Source organism: Excalfactoria chinensis, chromosome 6 (assembly GCF_039878825.1).
Source record: "Excalfactoria chinensis isolate bCotChi1 chromosome 6, bCotChi1.hap2, whole genome shotgun sequence".
Taxonomy (NCBI): domain Eukaryota; kingdom Metazoa; phylum Chordata; class Aves; order Galliformes; family Phasianidae; genus Excalfactoria; species Excalfactoria chinensis.
Window position 1 is genome coordinate 603,175 of NC_092830.1, and position 18,850 is coordinate 622,024.

The 18,850-nt window shown below is 42.5% G+C and overlaps 1 protein-coding gene across 11 annotated transcripts in view; it reads right to left on the reverse strand.

Annotated features, from left to right (window-relative positions):
- Nucleotides 1-18,850, reverse strand: part of PCDH15 (protocadherin related 15) — a 597,589-nt gene that overhangs the window by 24,001 nt on the left and 554,738 nt on the right. For 10 of the 11 annotated variants that reach the window (XR_011904016.1, XM_072339847.1, XM_072339849.1 and 7 more), the window contains 3 exons: nt 17,884-18,099; nt 14,240-14,328; nt 3,151-3,327 (listed from right to left, as the gene is read on the reverse strand). Coding sequence is in view for 10 of the 11 variants with exons in the window: in XM_072339847.1 (XP_072195948.1) it covers nt 3,151-3,327; nt 14,240-14,328; nt 17,884-18,099 (482 nt within the window). In the remaining variant the exon portion in view is untranslated. Of the gene's footprint in view, nt 1-3,150; nt 3,328-14,238; nt 14,329-17,883; nt 18,100-18,850 lie in introns of those variants that run through there. The other variant, XM_072339855.1, reaches the window with a different exon arrangement.

Below are 18,850 nucleotides of genomic sequence, written 5' to 3' on the forward strand. Positions count from 1 at the left end.
TGCCGTAGAATAGCATGGTAAAGGTTGCCTTGTGCTTTTTTCTTTAGTGCTTTGTTGTGAAGGATTAACTAACCCTTGTGCTCACATCCCTCAAGACCCAAATTCAACTTGATGCTAATCTAAAGGCAGCTAATATTGAAAAAACTTCCCTCAGCTTCTTAGGGCAATTTATTTTTGGTGGGAGATCCATCCATTTTGTTCCCTTTTGACCAGATACAAACGGTCAAATACCAAAACAATCTTGTCTAAAATCAGTAATTACAGGAACAAAACAATATTCGTACATCTATCGGCACATCTGGTATGAAGCAGCCCTACAGGCACAAAGATTAAATCTCAGAGATTAGCTGACCAGGAGGTTTTGTCACTGCCTGCAAACTACAGCAACGTTCGTCTTCTGTTTAACTTCAGATTTAGTGCACCACCTAGGAAAGGAGCTTGAAGAGCGCAGTTATCAAGTCTAGCAAAGTCTGTGAAAGAGCAAACGTGGTGGCAGATGTCTGTCTGATCTGGTAATTGCCAGTTGAAACTTGCCACTACCAAACCAAACCAAACCAGTATCTTCACTAACGAAGTTTGCTTTGGGAGTTCTTCACAGCAGGCTGTCATTTCCAAAGAACAACAAAAATTCTTCAATCACACTGGAAGTGAGGGTCCGCCATTTCATAAGCTGCCAAGCAGTTCCCTTAAACTCCAGCCATAAAGTTCACAGAGAGGGGCCCCCACCAGGATGAAGAGGATCCAGCTGGCTCTGAGCTATAGCAGAGCTGTGAGTACATTTTATGATGCTGGGCTCAAAGAGGAGCCTCAGCTACTCACACACCTGCGATCCTACAGAGGCAAACCGGGGCATCCTGAGGAACAGTTTCCCTTTGCACTACTACGCTCTTCTAATATTCACAACTAATGCTGGGGCTTCTTCCACAAAGTATTTTTTGGGTAACGGAGCAAAAGTTTCTAATCACACCCTGAAGATCTGCCATGACAGTCTGCAAAAGGAGTACGAAAAGAGCTCTAACTCTTTCGTTGTACACTAGATGTCAGTGGTGCATGCTACAAGCCCATGTTGGCCAAGCACAGCATTTCAGCTAGGACAGCATTAAATCTCTGCAAAGTTTTAACAGCCTCTCTTAAAAATTCTGTTAGCATTTTCTTGACAAACCCTATTTTACCAGGTTCATAACTCAACAGTGCACATTAACTCCATCATGAACCATGACACACAGTGCAGAAGGATTCAGACAGGGTAAGCATTTCATTCCTAACGGTGGACGTTTTCTACTTAATGTAGGCAGGGAAAACTTTCTGAATTCCCCCCCCTCCCCTTTTTTTATGCTCTAATAAATCAAACACCCTTTCATCTGAAAGAAAAAAAAGAAGAGTCTGATCATTTAGGTCTGCAGTATTATCTAAGTGGCCTCAAAGTCTTTTAGGGGTTTGACAAAGAGGGAGACGATATTTAAGTGTAGTTGCTATTCAGACATTTTTCAGCCTAACAAGACAGATTCCCGGTTAATATAGATGTCGGGGAATCAGCTGTAGCAGTCCTAAGGTAAAGGATGAATCACTCATGTTTATCAGTCTTGCAAAGTACAGGACAGGGCAAAATTAGCAGAAAGACTGAGATGTTTCCTGGCTGGCAATTAGGAACACAGGGCAGCTGTTATATCAACAATGTCAAAACTATGCAACCTCTCTCCCATCACACCGTGTTGTTTTGATTGAAGCTTTCACTGATTAATCTGTTTCCTGCTATAATCCTGAGCAGATTCCTGGGTGGCAGAAGGATGATTGTGGTTCCTGGCAATCCGTTCCCAGTAGCACTGCTATAGCACTGCTTTATATCCTGTGATCTGTGGATGCATGAACATCCCTAAAAAGACTTCTCTACTTTTCCAATGGGCATCAAAATGACGGAGGAGATGTTTTCTCCCAGAGGTGGTCTGTAAGAGGAAAATATTCTCCCTGTGGACTTGAACAAACTCTATGCGTAAACACCAGGGAACCCACAGAGTCCTTTCCAAAGATGCTAAGAGTTCACAGGACTTCCAACTATCGTCAGGGTCACAGATGTTCCATACAGAACTTGGGCAGCACCACACAATTGATATTTGACCCTATTTGGTTCCCACCGCGGCCATACTGCCAACTGATTAAGGTTGGAAGAACCTTGATCCCCAAAAGGGGAGAAGTAACAAGTAGGACAAATTACTCCCAAGACAAAAAAAGACCATGTGACTGAGATGCTGGGAGACTAGAGAAAGTCCAGAGAAAACAATAAGAGATAAAAAAAGGTAAAATGAGTTTCAGAGTGCAGAACACAAGGAACTTGTCAAGTAAAAACAAAGAGGACGATGTGATCATAAGCTTTGGTTTTGGTAGAAGGAGAAATTAAAAGCACCAACTGGGTGCTTCAGTCTGGCACTCTCAGTTGTAATAAAATTCAATGGTTGAATCCAGACAATTTTTTTTAAAGAGGCAAAAAAGCTGCAGTTTTGGACAGTAAAAATAATTACCTCTGCAATAACACCACAAAGGTCGTAGTTGATCGGATTTTCTTGAGCAGTTCCTTTGCTGAAAGATGTGCTCAAAGCAGAATTAATTCTGGGAATTCCTATGGTCTCTACTATACCAGGTCAGACTGATCACAGTCATCTTTTCCAACCTATAAACTCTGAATATATGCAGAGCTTTAGTACGCTGTAATTCATCTGTACTAAATTAAGAGCTTGAGAGAACAAGCCCTTTTTCAATCACAGTCCACTGAGATAGCTTACAGCCATTTGCTTGATAAGCTGCTGACTGAGGAGCTGCTTTATGCCATCACTGAGCAGTCTGGTCTAGTTTTCACTGAGATAAAAAGCAAACACAAAAGTGCAAGAGAAACAAAAAGAGTCAGCTTTAGAGGAAGACTTTGATTAGCATTTTCCTTGTATTGATACACATGCAGAACCCTCAAACAAACACAGAGTCGTTCACTTCATGGCAACAGATCTCAAGCTGTATGCACTGCAGAAGTAGGCACTGAACATTGGTTTACTCAAAGGATTTTTTCTGTTCCTGATGTGTCAAACCATTTACTTGCAGAGACAGACCTACAAGGCTTCAAAACAGTCCCTAGAAGCATGAAAAGAATGACAATATACTTACTTAAAAAGTTCATTCCTCATTATAGCTCTATTTGTTTGTGGGTCGATTGCGTAGACCATGAGGTCAGACTTGGTATAATCCTCTTCGGAGTATCCATCCCCAAACCTCCGTGCGCCAATGGACTCCACTACAACGGTCGCACCAGGAATCTGATCTTGGACGTAGCGTTCCAGAATCCTAAAGGTGACACGAAGGAGATACCATTAGACAATAACCACTGACTTGGATGGTAACTTCTAGAGCACTTGATTTTAAAAGCTCCGCTACAATAATAACCTCATGAATGCTCAACTCTTGGGGAAAGCTTAGCAGTGTTAGGAAAGGTCACAAGAAACAGCGTCCTTAAGTCCACCACTCTGTACTTATGACATCAGTTGAGCTTTAAATGGCTCGTGGGAAACACCATCTGTATATTTCATCCCAAAAAACACCACCCTGCCATCTTTTTATTAAGCCGTATGATTTCAGAGCTCTTCAGCTCCAGTCTTACACATGGTGCATACAATAAACTGTCACACCCAGAAACAACAATCTCAACTGCTTCCTGTGGGATATTTTATCTGGCCCTCAAACACAGCATGATGTATCAGGTGCCAGAATATTTGCTACTCTGAAAGGCACAAACAAGTTTTATAGCTGGAAGAAAGTTGGAATACCGGGTTGACAGGTTTACAACAGAAAAGAATATAATCTATTGCAAAAGTTCAGCAAGCAGAAGAAAGATAGGGAGATAAGCTGGCAGAATTTGGAGGCAGCTTTGCCCAGCATCACAAGGACAGAGCAACAATAAACCAAAACAAATACGTCCTCTTTCCAAAGAGAAGGTTTTAATTACAACCTGCCAGAGTGCAGAAAGGCACACTGCAGATATGTATAACAGCTTGACAATACAAAAGAACACCACAATTGTGAGAACATAAAACCTACTGGATAAAAATCCTTTTTTTCCCCTTCATTTTAATTGTCATTTGTTCTTGATGATGCAGCGCACTATTAGTGAAGATAATTCCTTTTTTTCTTCTTTCTGTTTTGACTACTCGCTGTCCAGAAGCACCTTACTATGTGCTTTGGCAGATTTTGTTTTGCATTCAAAATGTCACATTTTTCTGCAGCTTCCAGTGAAGAACTGCTTATAGGGTTATACACAAATCGTGATCTTATTCCTACAACATTCAGAAAGGCAAAATGAGAACGGATGTCTGCAGAACACCCCTCCAAACAAAGAAATCAGACGTGGTCATGCTGTGGTGCATCTGCAGAAGCAAAATGTCAGCGGTGCAAGGACATCACTGAGCACCTGACAAGTTTCTGCACAGACAGCAAGCACACCTGAGCCTCAGATGTGGGATTTTATAGGGAAGTTATGCTTGTAACTCACTGCTGATCTAACAAGCAGTTTTAGAAAGGGCAGTATCTTATTGTGGTTAAAGAATACGCATTATTTCCTTCCAACTTGTCTGATCTGCTACTCCGATGGGGCCTGTGGAACCTGCTGAGCTCCTGTAGCAGATTGCTTCTGTGTAACTGCGCCACTGCTTATCCAACTAGGAGGAGATGCAATGATATCGCAGCACAGCTGTACACGCTTCAAGATCTGTATGCAACAAGCAAAACTGGTGCTCCCATCATGACCGGCTGGGGCGGACAGGAGAGATGGTGGAGAGCCAAAATGTGGCAAGAATAGCTGGAGCCAGGAGGAGAATGGAAAGCTGTTTAGGCTGTGATATCAGGAGAGCTTTATCCACAGCTATTGGGCACAGACAGAATTAATCCCGAAGGAAATGGGAAAATCACCCTTGCATGCTGACCTGCTGACGTGGGGAGGTTTAAAAATTGGGGCTGAGAAGGGCAGCCCACAGAGAGTTATATAAACAGGGGCTTAAAATCAAATATCATCAGTACTGGATACAAGGGCAAAAAATAGGTAGAAATAAATTAGGGAAGCTGGAAGTCTCTTCATTCCATCAGAACTATGAGTTATTGAGGAAGCACAGTGTTTTCCAGGTTAACCTATGTGGTAGAAATCAAAATGCAACAGCTTATTGAGGAGGCAAGAGCAAGGGAATGAGAGGGAACAAATACACTGCCTGATGCAACCAAGATGCATGCTCTAGGGTGCGGAGGAAGACCAATCCCAAGATTTTGAAAGACACAGATCTGTCAGACGCAGGTCCTCTTCTGTCTCCGTGATGAATACACACTGTTAATGCAGAGCCATCTTCGTAGTGAAAACAGCAGCAGCAAGAAGCAGACGGGCTGGCACAGTGCTGGCTGACCAGTGCCCTGCTGCACGCCTGCAGTTCACAGATACGGTAAACTCTTCCCATCTCCGCCTCCAGCACACGTGCAACTGGCAGGCAGGGCACTAACCTGTCACAGCCACCTGAATAACAACAACTCTGCCAGGTAAATCTTGACAGAACAAATCCCTAAACATTAGGTGAGTACGAGGGATTAAACCATAAGCTGACTTTAGAATGGTGTTTTGCACACGGATTCACAAAGACCAAGTCTGTATAAGGTCTGCTTCCCTCATTAGTATAAAATCCTCTTTTGCTACTGCAGGGGAGTTTGCCATTGCTTCCTTGCACACGACTATTATTTTGCCCAACACAAAACAGCCTGTAAAGTCGGATGGTTCTAATGTTGGGTCACTTTTGGAAGAGCTCAGTAATAAAATTCCCTCTCAGAAATTCCTGGCATGGCTTTTGCTGGAATTCATTGCCACTGAGAAAGGCTTTTAATAATTCAAATTGGAGAACAAAGAGCAGACTGCTATCAGACTTAGGCACGTTGCAGCTGTTGGCTTTAACTGGCATCACAAGGCACACCACAGCATGGTGGAGCATCACTACGATTTCATCTGAAACCCACAAACTGCGTGTTTAGGCTGAAATACATTTAAAAAAAAAGTACTGAGGTCAGAAAAGCAGCAATTAAAGGCCACACTTAAAGACAGGGCAGCTCCCAGTGAAGTTGTTTTGGAAATCATTCACCTCAACTTGCATACCAACAAACCTGACTAGGTGGCCAGCTCCATCCGATGCTTGTCAGAAGGCCAATATTTAGAATGCTTGAAGTTACAACAGCACGTGCAGTTCTGTTGCATTTAGTAATTGAAGTTTGATTAAAATTCACCTATTCCTTGTTAATGCAGTGAGAATTGCAATTGCCTCTCTGCAGTGGCGTGCATGAGCAGTAGAACCAAAAATTAAGTGGCAATGATGCCTTTCTACTGCTCTAACTCCATTTAGTTCTGCAGATATACTGCAAGTTTCTCCCTGTTCATCTTCATTACATCTGCCATTCAAATTCCCATCACCAAGGCCTACGGACTGAAAGGAAGGACAAGAGGATTTTCACTGTCACTGAGGACACAGGACGGCCTGAAATATTCAAGGAACTCAAATATGGTCATATTTCTGTCAAGACTCCGATATAGCTGGCATTGTGGACTCTGAGCTCTAAGCACCGAAGACCATAAACTCCATGTAACCTCTGACTGACAATTCTGGCTCCACACAATTTCTTAGCAATACCAATCTGAACTCTTGGTATTTGAAAGTGTAAGTAAATTTGGCAACAAAGCAGAGCACAGAGCAGTCAGCTTGTGCTGTTATGCAAAGTAAAGAAGCTGGAAATGAGGTTTCTTTTGAGCCTGAGAATGCTGCTTCTTTGCAAAAATCTTCTGACAAAGATTATTTCTACTATTCTATCAGGCATAACACAAATTAGATACAAAGCATGTACCTAGGCAGGAAGGAGCACCACTGAGCCAATTTACTCTGCATGTAACAACATTAAATTATTTAGAAAACAACCAAGAGATAATGTCTTTATACCTAGTTAGCCTAATCCTATAAAGGTACATTGGGTTATTGCTCAACATAAAGGAAATTTGCTTTCTTACAGATTACTTCAGTTTTTTTTCTCCTCTTGTGCTCATCATGCATAATCCTGTCCTCCAAAAACCCTACGCAAGCTTCAGCATTTTGTTTCAGCATCAGTTTCCCCATTATGCTACACTCACCCAGACAGTAAGACAGACATCCTCACTTCGACCCGAGGACCTATCTTCAGATCCCGGCACAGCAAGCAATTTCAAAACAAAGCGGGAAGTCACAGATTCATCTGCAAAGCCAAGCACTGCATTACAGTGCTTCAGAGAAAACGCATTAACAGAACAGTTGGTATTATGGAGAGGAGGAGAAAGAAGGAGATTGCTGATCTGGCGCATTCCAGCGGACAGTATTACACAGAGAAGCTAAAGTTGAATAAGCCCCAGTCTTTATCATCTAATTTACTAAACGTGGCCTTATTAATTAATAATCCTGATCACAGTGGGAACAAAAGATCACCTAAGAAAAGGACTGAGCCCTGTTAACCAGCCTACACTGCAACAGCTACATGGTGTCATTCTACAAGCAATCAAATTGAGAATCGTAGCGTGGATGTGAAACATAATGTGGTCATTTGGAGGGAAATGTCTAACTAATTTCATTATTTGCTATTTTTGCAATTTACTTGAACATGAAACAAGTCAGTACAGAGAAACAAAAGCAAAACCGTCAGAGAAATGGGCCACAGGGCTGGGAATTCTGAACTCAGCTAGCAGCTCCTCAGCTCTCCATTCCAGGAGGGGGAAAAATGTTCCTCAGAGCAATGCAGGCAGAAAACAGGCTCAAAAAAGCCCTGATATTACCAGTACAAGCATTCTGAGAAGCCTGCCTTTGCAGACATGCATGCAGGCCATGCTGTCACTTATCTTCAATGAAGTCAAAATACAAAACCACCACGAAGACCACACTGAAAAAATCATAAGACAATGGAAATCTCTCGAGATGGCAGTGTCAAGGGTTTAGTGTTTAGTATAGTTATCATACAATTGCTACTAAATTGTAAACCAATTAGCCATTGTTGTACCTACGCATTTCTCAGAATAAGATGATTCTATCAGAATGTTCCCTGAGAATGACTCTACTACCATCAAGCTGGAGATCTTCTCCATATGGATGGAAATCAACCTCCTTTCATTCCATGCTCACTTTTCACCCTACTGAATTCACGAGAATCATGCAACACTATCTCCATTTTGCAGGGCTTTAAAACAGCCTTTTGGGAGGAGTAATGGCAGAGTATTTCACAGAAGACCTCACTGAGCTACAACCCCCATTACTCCACCTGAAGGTCATCTCCCCCATGTATTGTGTGTACAAAGGAAGAAAATGCACACAGTATTTCTAACACCTACTGGATGAGAAACAGATGTCCCTGGTCATGCAGCACAGCTGACCTTATCTAGAGCTGTTGCAGTCATGTGAAAATCAAAAACCTACCTGATCTGACAGCAAAGTTGGTCAGCTTGTTCTAGTTGCCCAACAAGTAAGCTTGCAGAACAACACTGCCATATGTAAACAAATGTGTCCCTTACTACTGCTGCCTTCACCCAGAATCCTGAAGGAGAAACATGCACATGAATTTTCTTCTAAGCCTCACACCATCTTCTGTTGTACAGCAGACACAAATGAACCATCAATATCTGAACCATCATAATTGAAGTGGGTGAAAGAAATGGCAAAGCTGACATTGATGTGTGGTCCACAGGATATGGGAATCTTGTTCATGAAATTAAAGCAGCTGGTTGAAAACTGAGGTGCTTATTGAATTATGGCTAGGAATCATGACACCATCAGAAACGCCTGCTGAAGACATACTTGTTTTATCTCTCAAAAAGTGAAAACTGCTACGCCAAGTAGAGTGATGTTTTAAATCCTCTCTTCTGTGGTGTATTTCTTGGACCATTAACCAACGCACTTCTCAGGCTGTGCTGAGTAAGACTTTCCAGTGCTAACGTTCTGAATTATGTATTTCCTAATAGCTTGTAACCACTCTCTAGTGAATGTTACAGGCGGCTGGGGAGAATCTGATGTAACTTGCTCTCCAAAGTTGTATAAAATCACCTCTTATTTATTCACTTATTTATTTACTTATTTATCAGGGGAAGGGAGAGATTGCTATAATTTCCACAATGATCAACTACGTGCTTTTCCAACATACAAAATCCTCATTGTCTTGCAATTGGTGGCTAATGGTATATTCTCAAAGCTTAATGTTTAACAGCAATCCACTGGCATAAAAAGTGACAAAAAAAGAGCTGAATAACCTCTGGTGTGGCCAATTTTGCTAATGATAGTCTTTTTTATGTTAATGAATTATACCGAATGTTCTCATTTCATAAATTAATGCACCATCTGCATTGTGGTTTAACTCATCCCTAGTGTATGAGAACCAAAACTGTCAACCTCAGAGATAAGATCAGACCATTTTCTCTGTCTGGAGAACTGCCCGCTGGAAACTGGAGCTGCCATTTTCCAGGAAGGACTCTCTCTTGTGACTGCTTTCCCTTGCAACTCATATACCTGTGCCTGTAAAGCCAAGGTGAGTTTTCCATCCCACTTCCTTATATCCCTCCTCTGCATGGTCATGCAGGTAAAACCACAGCATGGTACATGGCGTGTATCCTCTCTCTCGAGCAGAGGAACACTTACTTCTAATAGCTGAGATACTGGTTTGCACACGTGGGGAACAAGACATAACATCTTTGAATTGCTGGACCTCCTGGGACAGTTCCACCATAGCTGAGACACAGGCCTGTAAGGAGGAAGAGAGACCATCTCCATATTGTCCAAGTAGCCACAGCCACTTCATCTGCTGCTGGACTTCTGTCATCTTTCCAGCTCCTTCCTATCAGGACGCTGGCATACAGCGATGGTGCATTCTATACAACTCTCTGCCACATTGGTCGCATCTGCATCATGTTACCTGGATCTTGGGAGTTGGGATCATCACCCAAGTTCATTCCATACATTATCTCCACCACAGCTAGTTCTCTCAAGTACTGGATACCATTCTCTACAATGGCTCATTTGGCTGGGTTATCTACCAAGTTTTCCTTGAAGGGATATCATTCCCTCATGGCTGACAGGTCGCCACCATAGGGTGAAAGACTGTGCTCCTTTTCCAATTGCTTCGCCAGTGTCTCTTGCTCTAGAAAGAGATCCCAGCTGCTTGGCTTTACTGCCCAGTAAGTCCAGGCTATTGGCTCGACCAACTCAGCTCTGAAGCAGCCAGGTGGAAATGTGCACATCTGGGCAATGGCTGTAATCCTTTTACAAATCTTGCAGCTCAGTCAAAGTTAGAGTCAGGTTAGGTCTCTTCCTTCTGCTCTTGTGACGGCCCCATTCCATCTTCTTCTTTTCCAGTCTTATCAGCCTCTCTCTAAGCAAAACCTTCTGACTTTCATAGACATTTCTTCATCTTGCTTACACGCACAGCAGATACTAGAACCGGTAGGTTCTCTGGTTAAGCTGTGGGGCTTGTCACAGGGATTGGAGTGACCACAAGACTTGTAGTACCTGCAGGACCCTTCAGAAGGGTCAGAGTAACCACAAGGTCTGTCAAAAAGGTCAGAGCAACTGCAGATCTGTTGCAGGCGTTGGAGCAGCTGCAGGGTCCATCACAGCAGCTGAAGCAACCTCAAAGCTCGTTGCAGGAGCTGGACCAACCACAGGGCTCATTGAGAGGGCTGGAGCGACAGCCTCAATGTTTGGAGTAACTACAGGATGTGCTACAGGTATCGGAGCTCCTGCAGAGTCTAAACACAGTTGGAGGGACCATTGTATTGTCATCAGATCCAGAAGTATTCTCTTTCCCTTGAGGAGGCTGAGCAGCACTCGGTAGGCATGGGCAAGGCCCCAGCACACTGCACTAATTTTTGCCTCTTTAGGATAGCCAAGGCAATAGCAGACCTTTTCCAATATTCTACTGGATTCAGGATTCTGCAGCTGTTCAGAGGTGAAGTTCCAAACCTCTGTGAGTGCCCATAATATCCCACACCCTCTGCCACTCAGAACTACTCTGCGTCAGGGTAGATCTCTGAGTGATACACTTCAATTGTTGTTTAAACTTAAACATAACCTGAAACACATTCATGACACACTGCAGTTGGAACATAACGGTTTGAACATCACACAGATATTCAGAATTCTCAAGAGCTGTTGTAAATGGCTCTTTGGAAAGCAGGAAAAGTGAAAGGGAGGATGAGGAACTGCTGGAAAGTGTCCTCCGCTATCTCCTCCATAGCTGGGTTGCCCAAGGAGAGAAAGCAAAGTGTGTAATTACTGACAGCATCAACAATATGGATTCCATAGCCCAAAGATTACTGCAGTGCTGAATATATACAAACCAGCATGTTTCTCAGCTGCCAGTTTTATCACAATACAGGCCAAAGCCACGCAGCATAGCAAAATAAAGACATTAATCCAACCCGGAGATCACAAACAACACAGCAGGAAAAATATGCATCAAGCAAGGTGCTACACAATATAGTTCCAAAAGAAGACTCCCACAGAGCTCCATAAATAGGGGAGAAATGAACACCGTGACCAGCAATTATCAAACTACCACAGCACCCTGTGTTAACACGCTCTGGTCAAATCTGCTCTTATGTCAGTGTGTTATCAGCACTGTTCTTCTCCTAGAACCACACACAGCATCATACCAGGCACTCTGAAGCAAACAATTCCACCCCAGATGAACCTAAGACAATCTATCTTAACTAGGTTAGAAAGCTTTTCAGATAAGAACATTTTATCCTGAGAAAGTTTCTAACTTATGTTTTCCCTCTGCCTGTGATTCCATACAGTGCAGCAGAACATGACCAATTCCAATTGTTTTGCTCATGTATTCTGCTAAAATAGATACAGCCTTGGCAATAACGGGGAGAAAACATTCTTATAAGCCTGAGGGAGGAGGTCAAAGAAGTTTGACCATGACAGCGAAACAAACAGGCTTCTATGTGAAGGAGACACATATACATATGCCAAAGAACATTTGAAACTTTCCATCTCTATCAGTATTTTCAAAGAACAACATAGCACTCCTTAAACAATGCTCACATAACCTCTTTTGGCAAAGGCTGCCTTTAAAAACATACCTTCAGAAGTGAAATTCTTACACCATTTTCATTTCCCGGCCTCACGGTGTTTGCAGATGTAAAACATTCCCAAGCTAATTTTAAGCATTCAAAAGCCGGCTTTGTAAATTTCGTGTTTATTCTCATTCAGAAGCTTTGCTCACTGTGAAGTATTTACACATCTGTCAGAGACTTCCATGCGCAAGGACTACAAACAGCAAGAAACAGCTCTGGAAGATTTCTAAGCTGGCAGGAAAGGAATTCTTGGAGCACAGACTGAGGAGCATTGCTCTAGGCTGTTTTCCAAGACCGTGGCAGGCTTTGCCAGACACTGAGCCCAGGAGGAAAGCGTTGAGGAGATGGCTACAGTACAATGTAGGCTCTGAACACCGCTGAGACCTGCTGGGAGCTGGAAACAGGCAGTTCCAGCAGTTACAAAAGCAGATTTTTGCAGGGATGAAGAAAGGCTGAGAAGATATTAGTACTGGCTGCTCTTGCTATGCTGCCTGTTTCAGTGTTCATGGTCTCAGTGCCCCAACACGTCACGCACTTGACACTCTTCTTTCAAGGCAGGCTTGTGTTACCCCATCTTCAAATGGCCCTCTGGAAAAGATCTAGTTTGCTGGCAGCTCCTTTGGCTGCATGACAGGCCAGAACTGGGAGGACCTCAAACGCAGCCTAAATCCAAATTAATGTTGCATGATCTGCTCTACATTGTGTAGAAACCCACAGGCCTGAACAGTTTGCTTTCTGCGCTCAAGAAAATGGAAGCCACAAAAGGAATGTGTGTACAGTAAAGCATGCTGTGGTGACCCTGAAGGCTTAGGGAAGCAGAGGCCAACTTTTCACATTACCATCAAGAAAAGATATGCTGTTCTTCATCTCTCCAGTCAACACCAACGCTTGACACTTTCTGAAAGCAAGATTTTAGTGTTAAGGAAGCTAACTTGTCTATTATTCATAGCTCCAGGAAGCGGAGTCCCTGTCATCACATACTATTGCCTGAGCAACCTAACAAGTGCTTCTGATGTTAGAATCGATCAGAGAGAAACTGAAAGACAGACAGAGCACATCCTAAACATCTGGAAGTGAATCCATGGACTATTTTTTCCTGTCCCCATGAAGACATAAGGCCATTTAGACTACAAACTTCTTTTTCAGTGAGCGATTCTATCATCACCCTCAAGCTATTTCAATTTCTATGGAGTTGGTAAGGTATGACATCAGTCAGGTTGGAACAGATCTGAGAAATACCTTTAATCACTGACTGACTGAACTCAGAGATGCCAAAATGTTTGTAACCACCTGTACCATATACTTTCCTATACTGTCCAGTTCACTGTTACATACCTAATGACACATCATTTAGAAAATTATGCTGTCCTTTTTCAAGGTCAGTAGAAGTGAAAACCTGGCTCCTGGAAACTGCTGCTGACATGCATGAGCACTATTAAAACTTATTTTACCCAAAGGTTTATTGTTAGCTTCTGAGTATGATAAAATACCACACCTGAACTGTGAGGCACTGATGACTCCAGTGACCTGCCCTCCTCTCCCCCAACATGTTATGCCTGATACAGCTCAATAATAACACCCCATTACTGAGTTTTCATCATGACTTTTATGTAACGTTAGTGGTATTGATTCTACCAGAATGAATTTTCTAAACTCTGTTTTTGCTTACAATTATATCACCCAAATAAAACCACGCTTGAAGCCGTATCACCCCTCAGTGAAGACACTGCCTCAGCCTCCTGGAGTCATGCTTTATCCATTTCACATCCCATATTTTGACCACTGTATGTTCTGTCATCAGCATTTGGAGGCTCCTCTGCACCCTGAGGGACAGCTCTGAGCCTAGTTAGAGTCTGCAAAGCGGGCATGAATACAAGCAAAGAAGTGCTTAGCTCTGCCTCCCTCCAGAGGAGGAGCAAACGGTGGGTTCGGGGGGCCAGTGCCATCACCTAAGTCAACTGTGCTCCACATCAAAACACTCGCTTACTTTCTAGTCTTTTGGCAAGAAGCAGACTGTGGCACAAAGGGAGCACTGCTGTCTGAATCTAAACACAAAACCAGTGAGTTATCTGATATTTGTAGAGTAAGTAAATTGATTACCCTATGAGTTGGTCTTTGTTTTGTTCCACAAGGGTGGGAGGGACATTAGAGACGATGACTTGCATATCCAACTGATTGACCACAGAGACCTGGAAACAAAAGAGTGAAATTCAATTGGCACTTCCACGTGTAACATCCTCTATGTATAAAAAGAATGGAATAATTGCTTTCCTGCCTTCATGGCCACGCGCTGATGTACCAACTTCTCATTTAATTGCAGAGTAAGAGATCTGAGCAATCCTGCTTTGCCTGGCAGCCAGAACCAATAAACTGCAGGCAAATATTTAACCAGAACTGTAACTGCAGACCCACATCAGAACTGCATGCAGGTTTTTGGAAGGAAGCTGTAATTCAGCATTTATGTACAGGATCAGGAATCTCCCACATGCCACATTCAAAATCAGTTCCTAGCATTTCAACATTTCTGATGACATGACAGGAAAATCCACCTTTAGAAATGAGCAGTTTGCACCAAGATAAGTGCTAACACCAGATTAATTCAATCAGATTGAGTTAGACTTTGTTAGAAAATTAAATGGTTGATCTATCTTGAATGAAGCCATCAGTGCAAGCATTTCTTTTAACTCAAATTCCTTTAACTTCTCTCTCTATATGGGATAGAAACTCTCAGCTCAGCATTTTCTACCACAAAAGTGTGCAACTCCTCTGCTTTTCAATGACAGGTTAGAGCACGAGTGTGTAGAAGGGCCTACAAGTGTGTAATAAGATCAGCAGAGCTGGCAAACTGTTCCACATCTCCCCATCCAGTTTCTTTGAGCTATGTATAGCATGATCCCAGGCAAAGGCTGCCTTCTGGTGAAATGTGTGCTGGTTTGGTGACTCCTGCAATAGCTCTCTCTTCACAAGCAGGACCAGCTTGCTGATGACAGCCAACAGCACACCCTGCGCATCACCTGTCTACAGAGGATTCCAGAGCTAAATTTGGAGAAGTAAGTAGGCCAACGTTAAAACAGATACATTTAAAAAATCAGAGATGGAAACTCAATTCCGTTCTAACAGAAAAGAACAACTCGTGTGCTTTTCAAAAGAGAAGCGCCAGCCCTGCAAGCACTTCAGCAGAGAAGCTGGAATATACTCTCACATCAAACAGTCTCTTAAGCTTTGAAGCTTAATTCAACTTTAAATATTCAAACGTTCTTGAAATGTCATCAGATGCACTGATCTGCAGTACAGGCTTCTGTGTGAGAAATACAGAATTATAATGAGCTCAAAATAAATTTCAGGCTACCATCACCATTAAAAGGAACTCTAAAGCAATAAACAGTTTAATACACTTAACTATGTTACACAATTCAAGCAATGGCTGCACTTATTTACTGAGCACTGTATGAATGTAAAATGTCTCTTGAAGCCCGAGGAACCACAATGATGATTTACTGTTCATTTACTAAAATACAAAGGGAAACAGATTTGTGACAAGCTATGGCAAACCAATGGTGTGGAACAAAAAACCACAGCAGCACTAACTTGTATGCTACATGTACTTGCAAAGATTTCCTTTTTTTTCCAATTATAAAACAGCACTAAGCTGGGAATCTACATCAGATTTAACTATCACTGCTCTGAGATAAGCTGAGGGAAGAAACTGTTCCCTTCACTTCCACTTGAGGAGAGGAAACACGCTCAGAGCAGAGGATGGAAGGTGTGAGACAGCGAAAGCCCTTCCTGAGGTACCACCCTCACTGCTCTGTGGTGGGGGCACAGTTACCTGGGACCATCCAAACCACCGCTCCTTGGAAAGCTTTTGTTGTTCCATAATTCAAGCTAAAAACCTGGTCCTGCGATGCTAAACAGCGGGCACCAGCTTAATGCACAAGGGCTGGCAGTCAGCTTGTTCAGTCACCTCCTGTCTATGAGTATCTGAAGAAGCAGGGACATCTCAGAACACATTCAGTTAGTAGCAGAACAAACTGGATGTTTGTGGCAGAGGCTGGGAAGGCATGAAGCCCATAAGTGTTCTCCCTTTGATCACCTGTTTAACTCATTAGGCACCTTTCCACTTTTCTTTTAAGGCCACGCACTGGGGCACCACCTGACTTCTGGGAGTAACTGATGCTGAGCCCTGAATGTGAAAGGAGTCCTGTGACACCCTATGAATTCTAACAACCCTTTGATTAAAGATGATACCATAGTAAATATTCACAGTCCAACTTTACTGACTCGAAGTGCTTACTTGCAACAAACTCATTATGAAGTGTAATTTCCTATTTCTTCCTTTCATCTTGAAGCTATAAAGGAAAACTCTGTCATGCGGCCCCAAACTGCAAACTTGTACTGAAAGCAGTAACACCTTCCAGCCTGAACTCCTGACACTGACACAAGGGTCTCTTGGCAGTGGGACAAATCCTATGAAACTATGAAGTCCAGAATAGCTTAGTCTGGCTAGAAGGGATCTTTGTGTATGGATATCATATTCAGTGAAAACCTAAACTTTCATGTTAGAATAGTATCAGTCTGTAATTGCTCAAGAACACTGTGCCAGACTGCCCATCCTTCACTAAGAAAACCTAAATACGTTATCTATATATTATTGAGACAAAAGTTGCTTCCTAATTTCAATGTCATTACTTTCTGGCCATATTTGAATATAGTTTTCTCATACTTGTTGCATGAGAATGCCTTGTGATTTTGAGAGGCCAAGCATGAGGACATCATACATTATGTTTATTTGCTCTATTACTGCATAACTCAATACACAAAGTATTATGGCTATCATCTGTATCATTTGACAGCATTCCCATGAACTAGGTAACGTACTTCATCCCTATGACATTATGCTAATATTAATCCAATCCATCATGTTATATGGGCTTTGAAGAAATGAAGCTCTGATGGCTCCTGTGACTGGACTAAGTCAATGTCCTTTACTAAGCACAAAAAAAGAAATCAGAGCCTAAAGCTCATGCCAGTTTTGAACTGTCACTTTCCCTGAAAGCTCCAAGTATAGTTTTAGCCCAAAGTTATTTCTTGCCTCTCTCTTACAGACATGAGCAAGTCATAGCTCTCAGAGCCCGTTTGTTCAGCTCAGCGCCTGCACTGCATACCAGACACACATCTAACTGTGACCCAGAAGCTCTGTACTGATCTTAACAAAGAACACAGACCAAGTTAGTGAGCTTTTACTTGGTTTATTCATTGGGCTTTTAAGACATACTAGCTTCTGCTTCTGAAGGGGAGCGGAGTGGCACCTTGCTGCCTTAGGAGAATGGACAGAGCAGATCTGTACACAGTTGGGTATTTGATCTACCTTACACTTGGAATGCACAATCACTTTACTTTCTGCCATCAGGGTCCAGAACACCCAGAACATAACTTAACCCACACTTAACAGAAACAACTAGAATTTAAACCGAATCATTACGAATTGCACACAGAACATATAAAATACCCAACACCATGTCTGCTGTGTTAACTGAGATCAGTACCTCTGTCCTGAAAGCTGAATGTATTTCAGACAGGCATAAAGGCTCCTGATGTAAAAAAACAGCTTTATTTTAGTGACTTGTAAAGATCACGTAAACTCTTTATGGCCTTCCTGTAGGTCTGCTTAGAATTAAGCTTTCTGTAGTGTTCAGATTTCCTCACTAATCATTCTAACAAGATAACGCCCGGCTCATACTTACAAGTACGTCAGCTTTGCTGCTCAGTCCTTTTCCATAATCGTCAGTCGCAATGACCTGAAACTTGAAATAGGATCTTCTCATATTTTTGAACAGCATAGCAGTTTTTATTAGCCCTGTGTAAGCTTCAATCACAAAACCTTCTTTACCATCCTTGATTGGAGGAATGATGAGCCTGTACTGCATGGCACTGTAATTCCCAGTGTCTTTATCGTCAGCCTAATAGGGAAAAAATAAAAACAAGCACAGGCAAATAAAATAAATATTCACTCAAAGAATCATTAACCTTGTCCTTTAAGTAAAGTTGCACATCAGTCCAGCAAATCTTTCCCACTGATGTTTAAAACATCAGATTCCAGAGAGCAGATATTGCTATTACTGTAAATGGTTCATTTAACTCTGCCGTATACAGTTTTGCTTTCCCAGCAATTTCTTTCTCTTACTTTAGCACCAAACTGTTAAAATAAGAGGACCTTCCAGGTCTGCGTCAGTACCTGTGTCTAGATAAAAGTGTTTCTAAGGACCCTTCGAGCGTGTGCCTTATCTAGTCAGGGAGACAGCAGCTTATTGCTGCTGTACCTTTGCCTACGTGCTAGGCTGGGCACCGCCTCAGCAGCTAGAATGCCTCAGCATAACTTAGAGGCTTTTGTCACAGCACTGGCACAGCATCTTAATTCTGCAGCCTCAGTGAGCACTGGAGAGCAAACACCCTCACCATCAAGGTGGGTGCACGTCTTTCTGTATAACGCATAATTCCTCAGGACTGAAAAACAAAAACAGTCAAAACTCAGTCAGGGTTTATGTCAGTGTTAAGAGCTTGTTTACCATGATACCATGATATGCCACCCTCTGTCTGAAAAGCATCGTCTGTGCAAGGTCATTACGCCTTACATAGATGGCCATTAATCATCATTAATTGTTTTCCCACCTTCAGTGAACAAAATCTGTAAGGTGTGAATTGTTACCGACT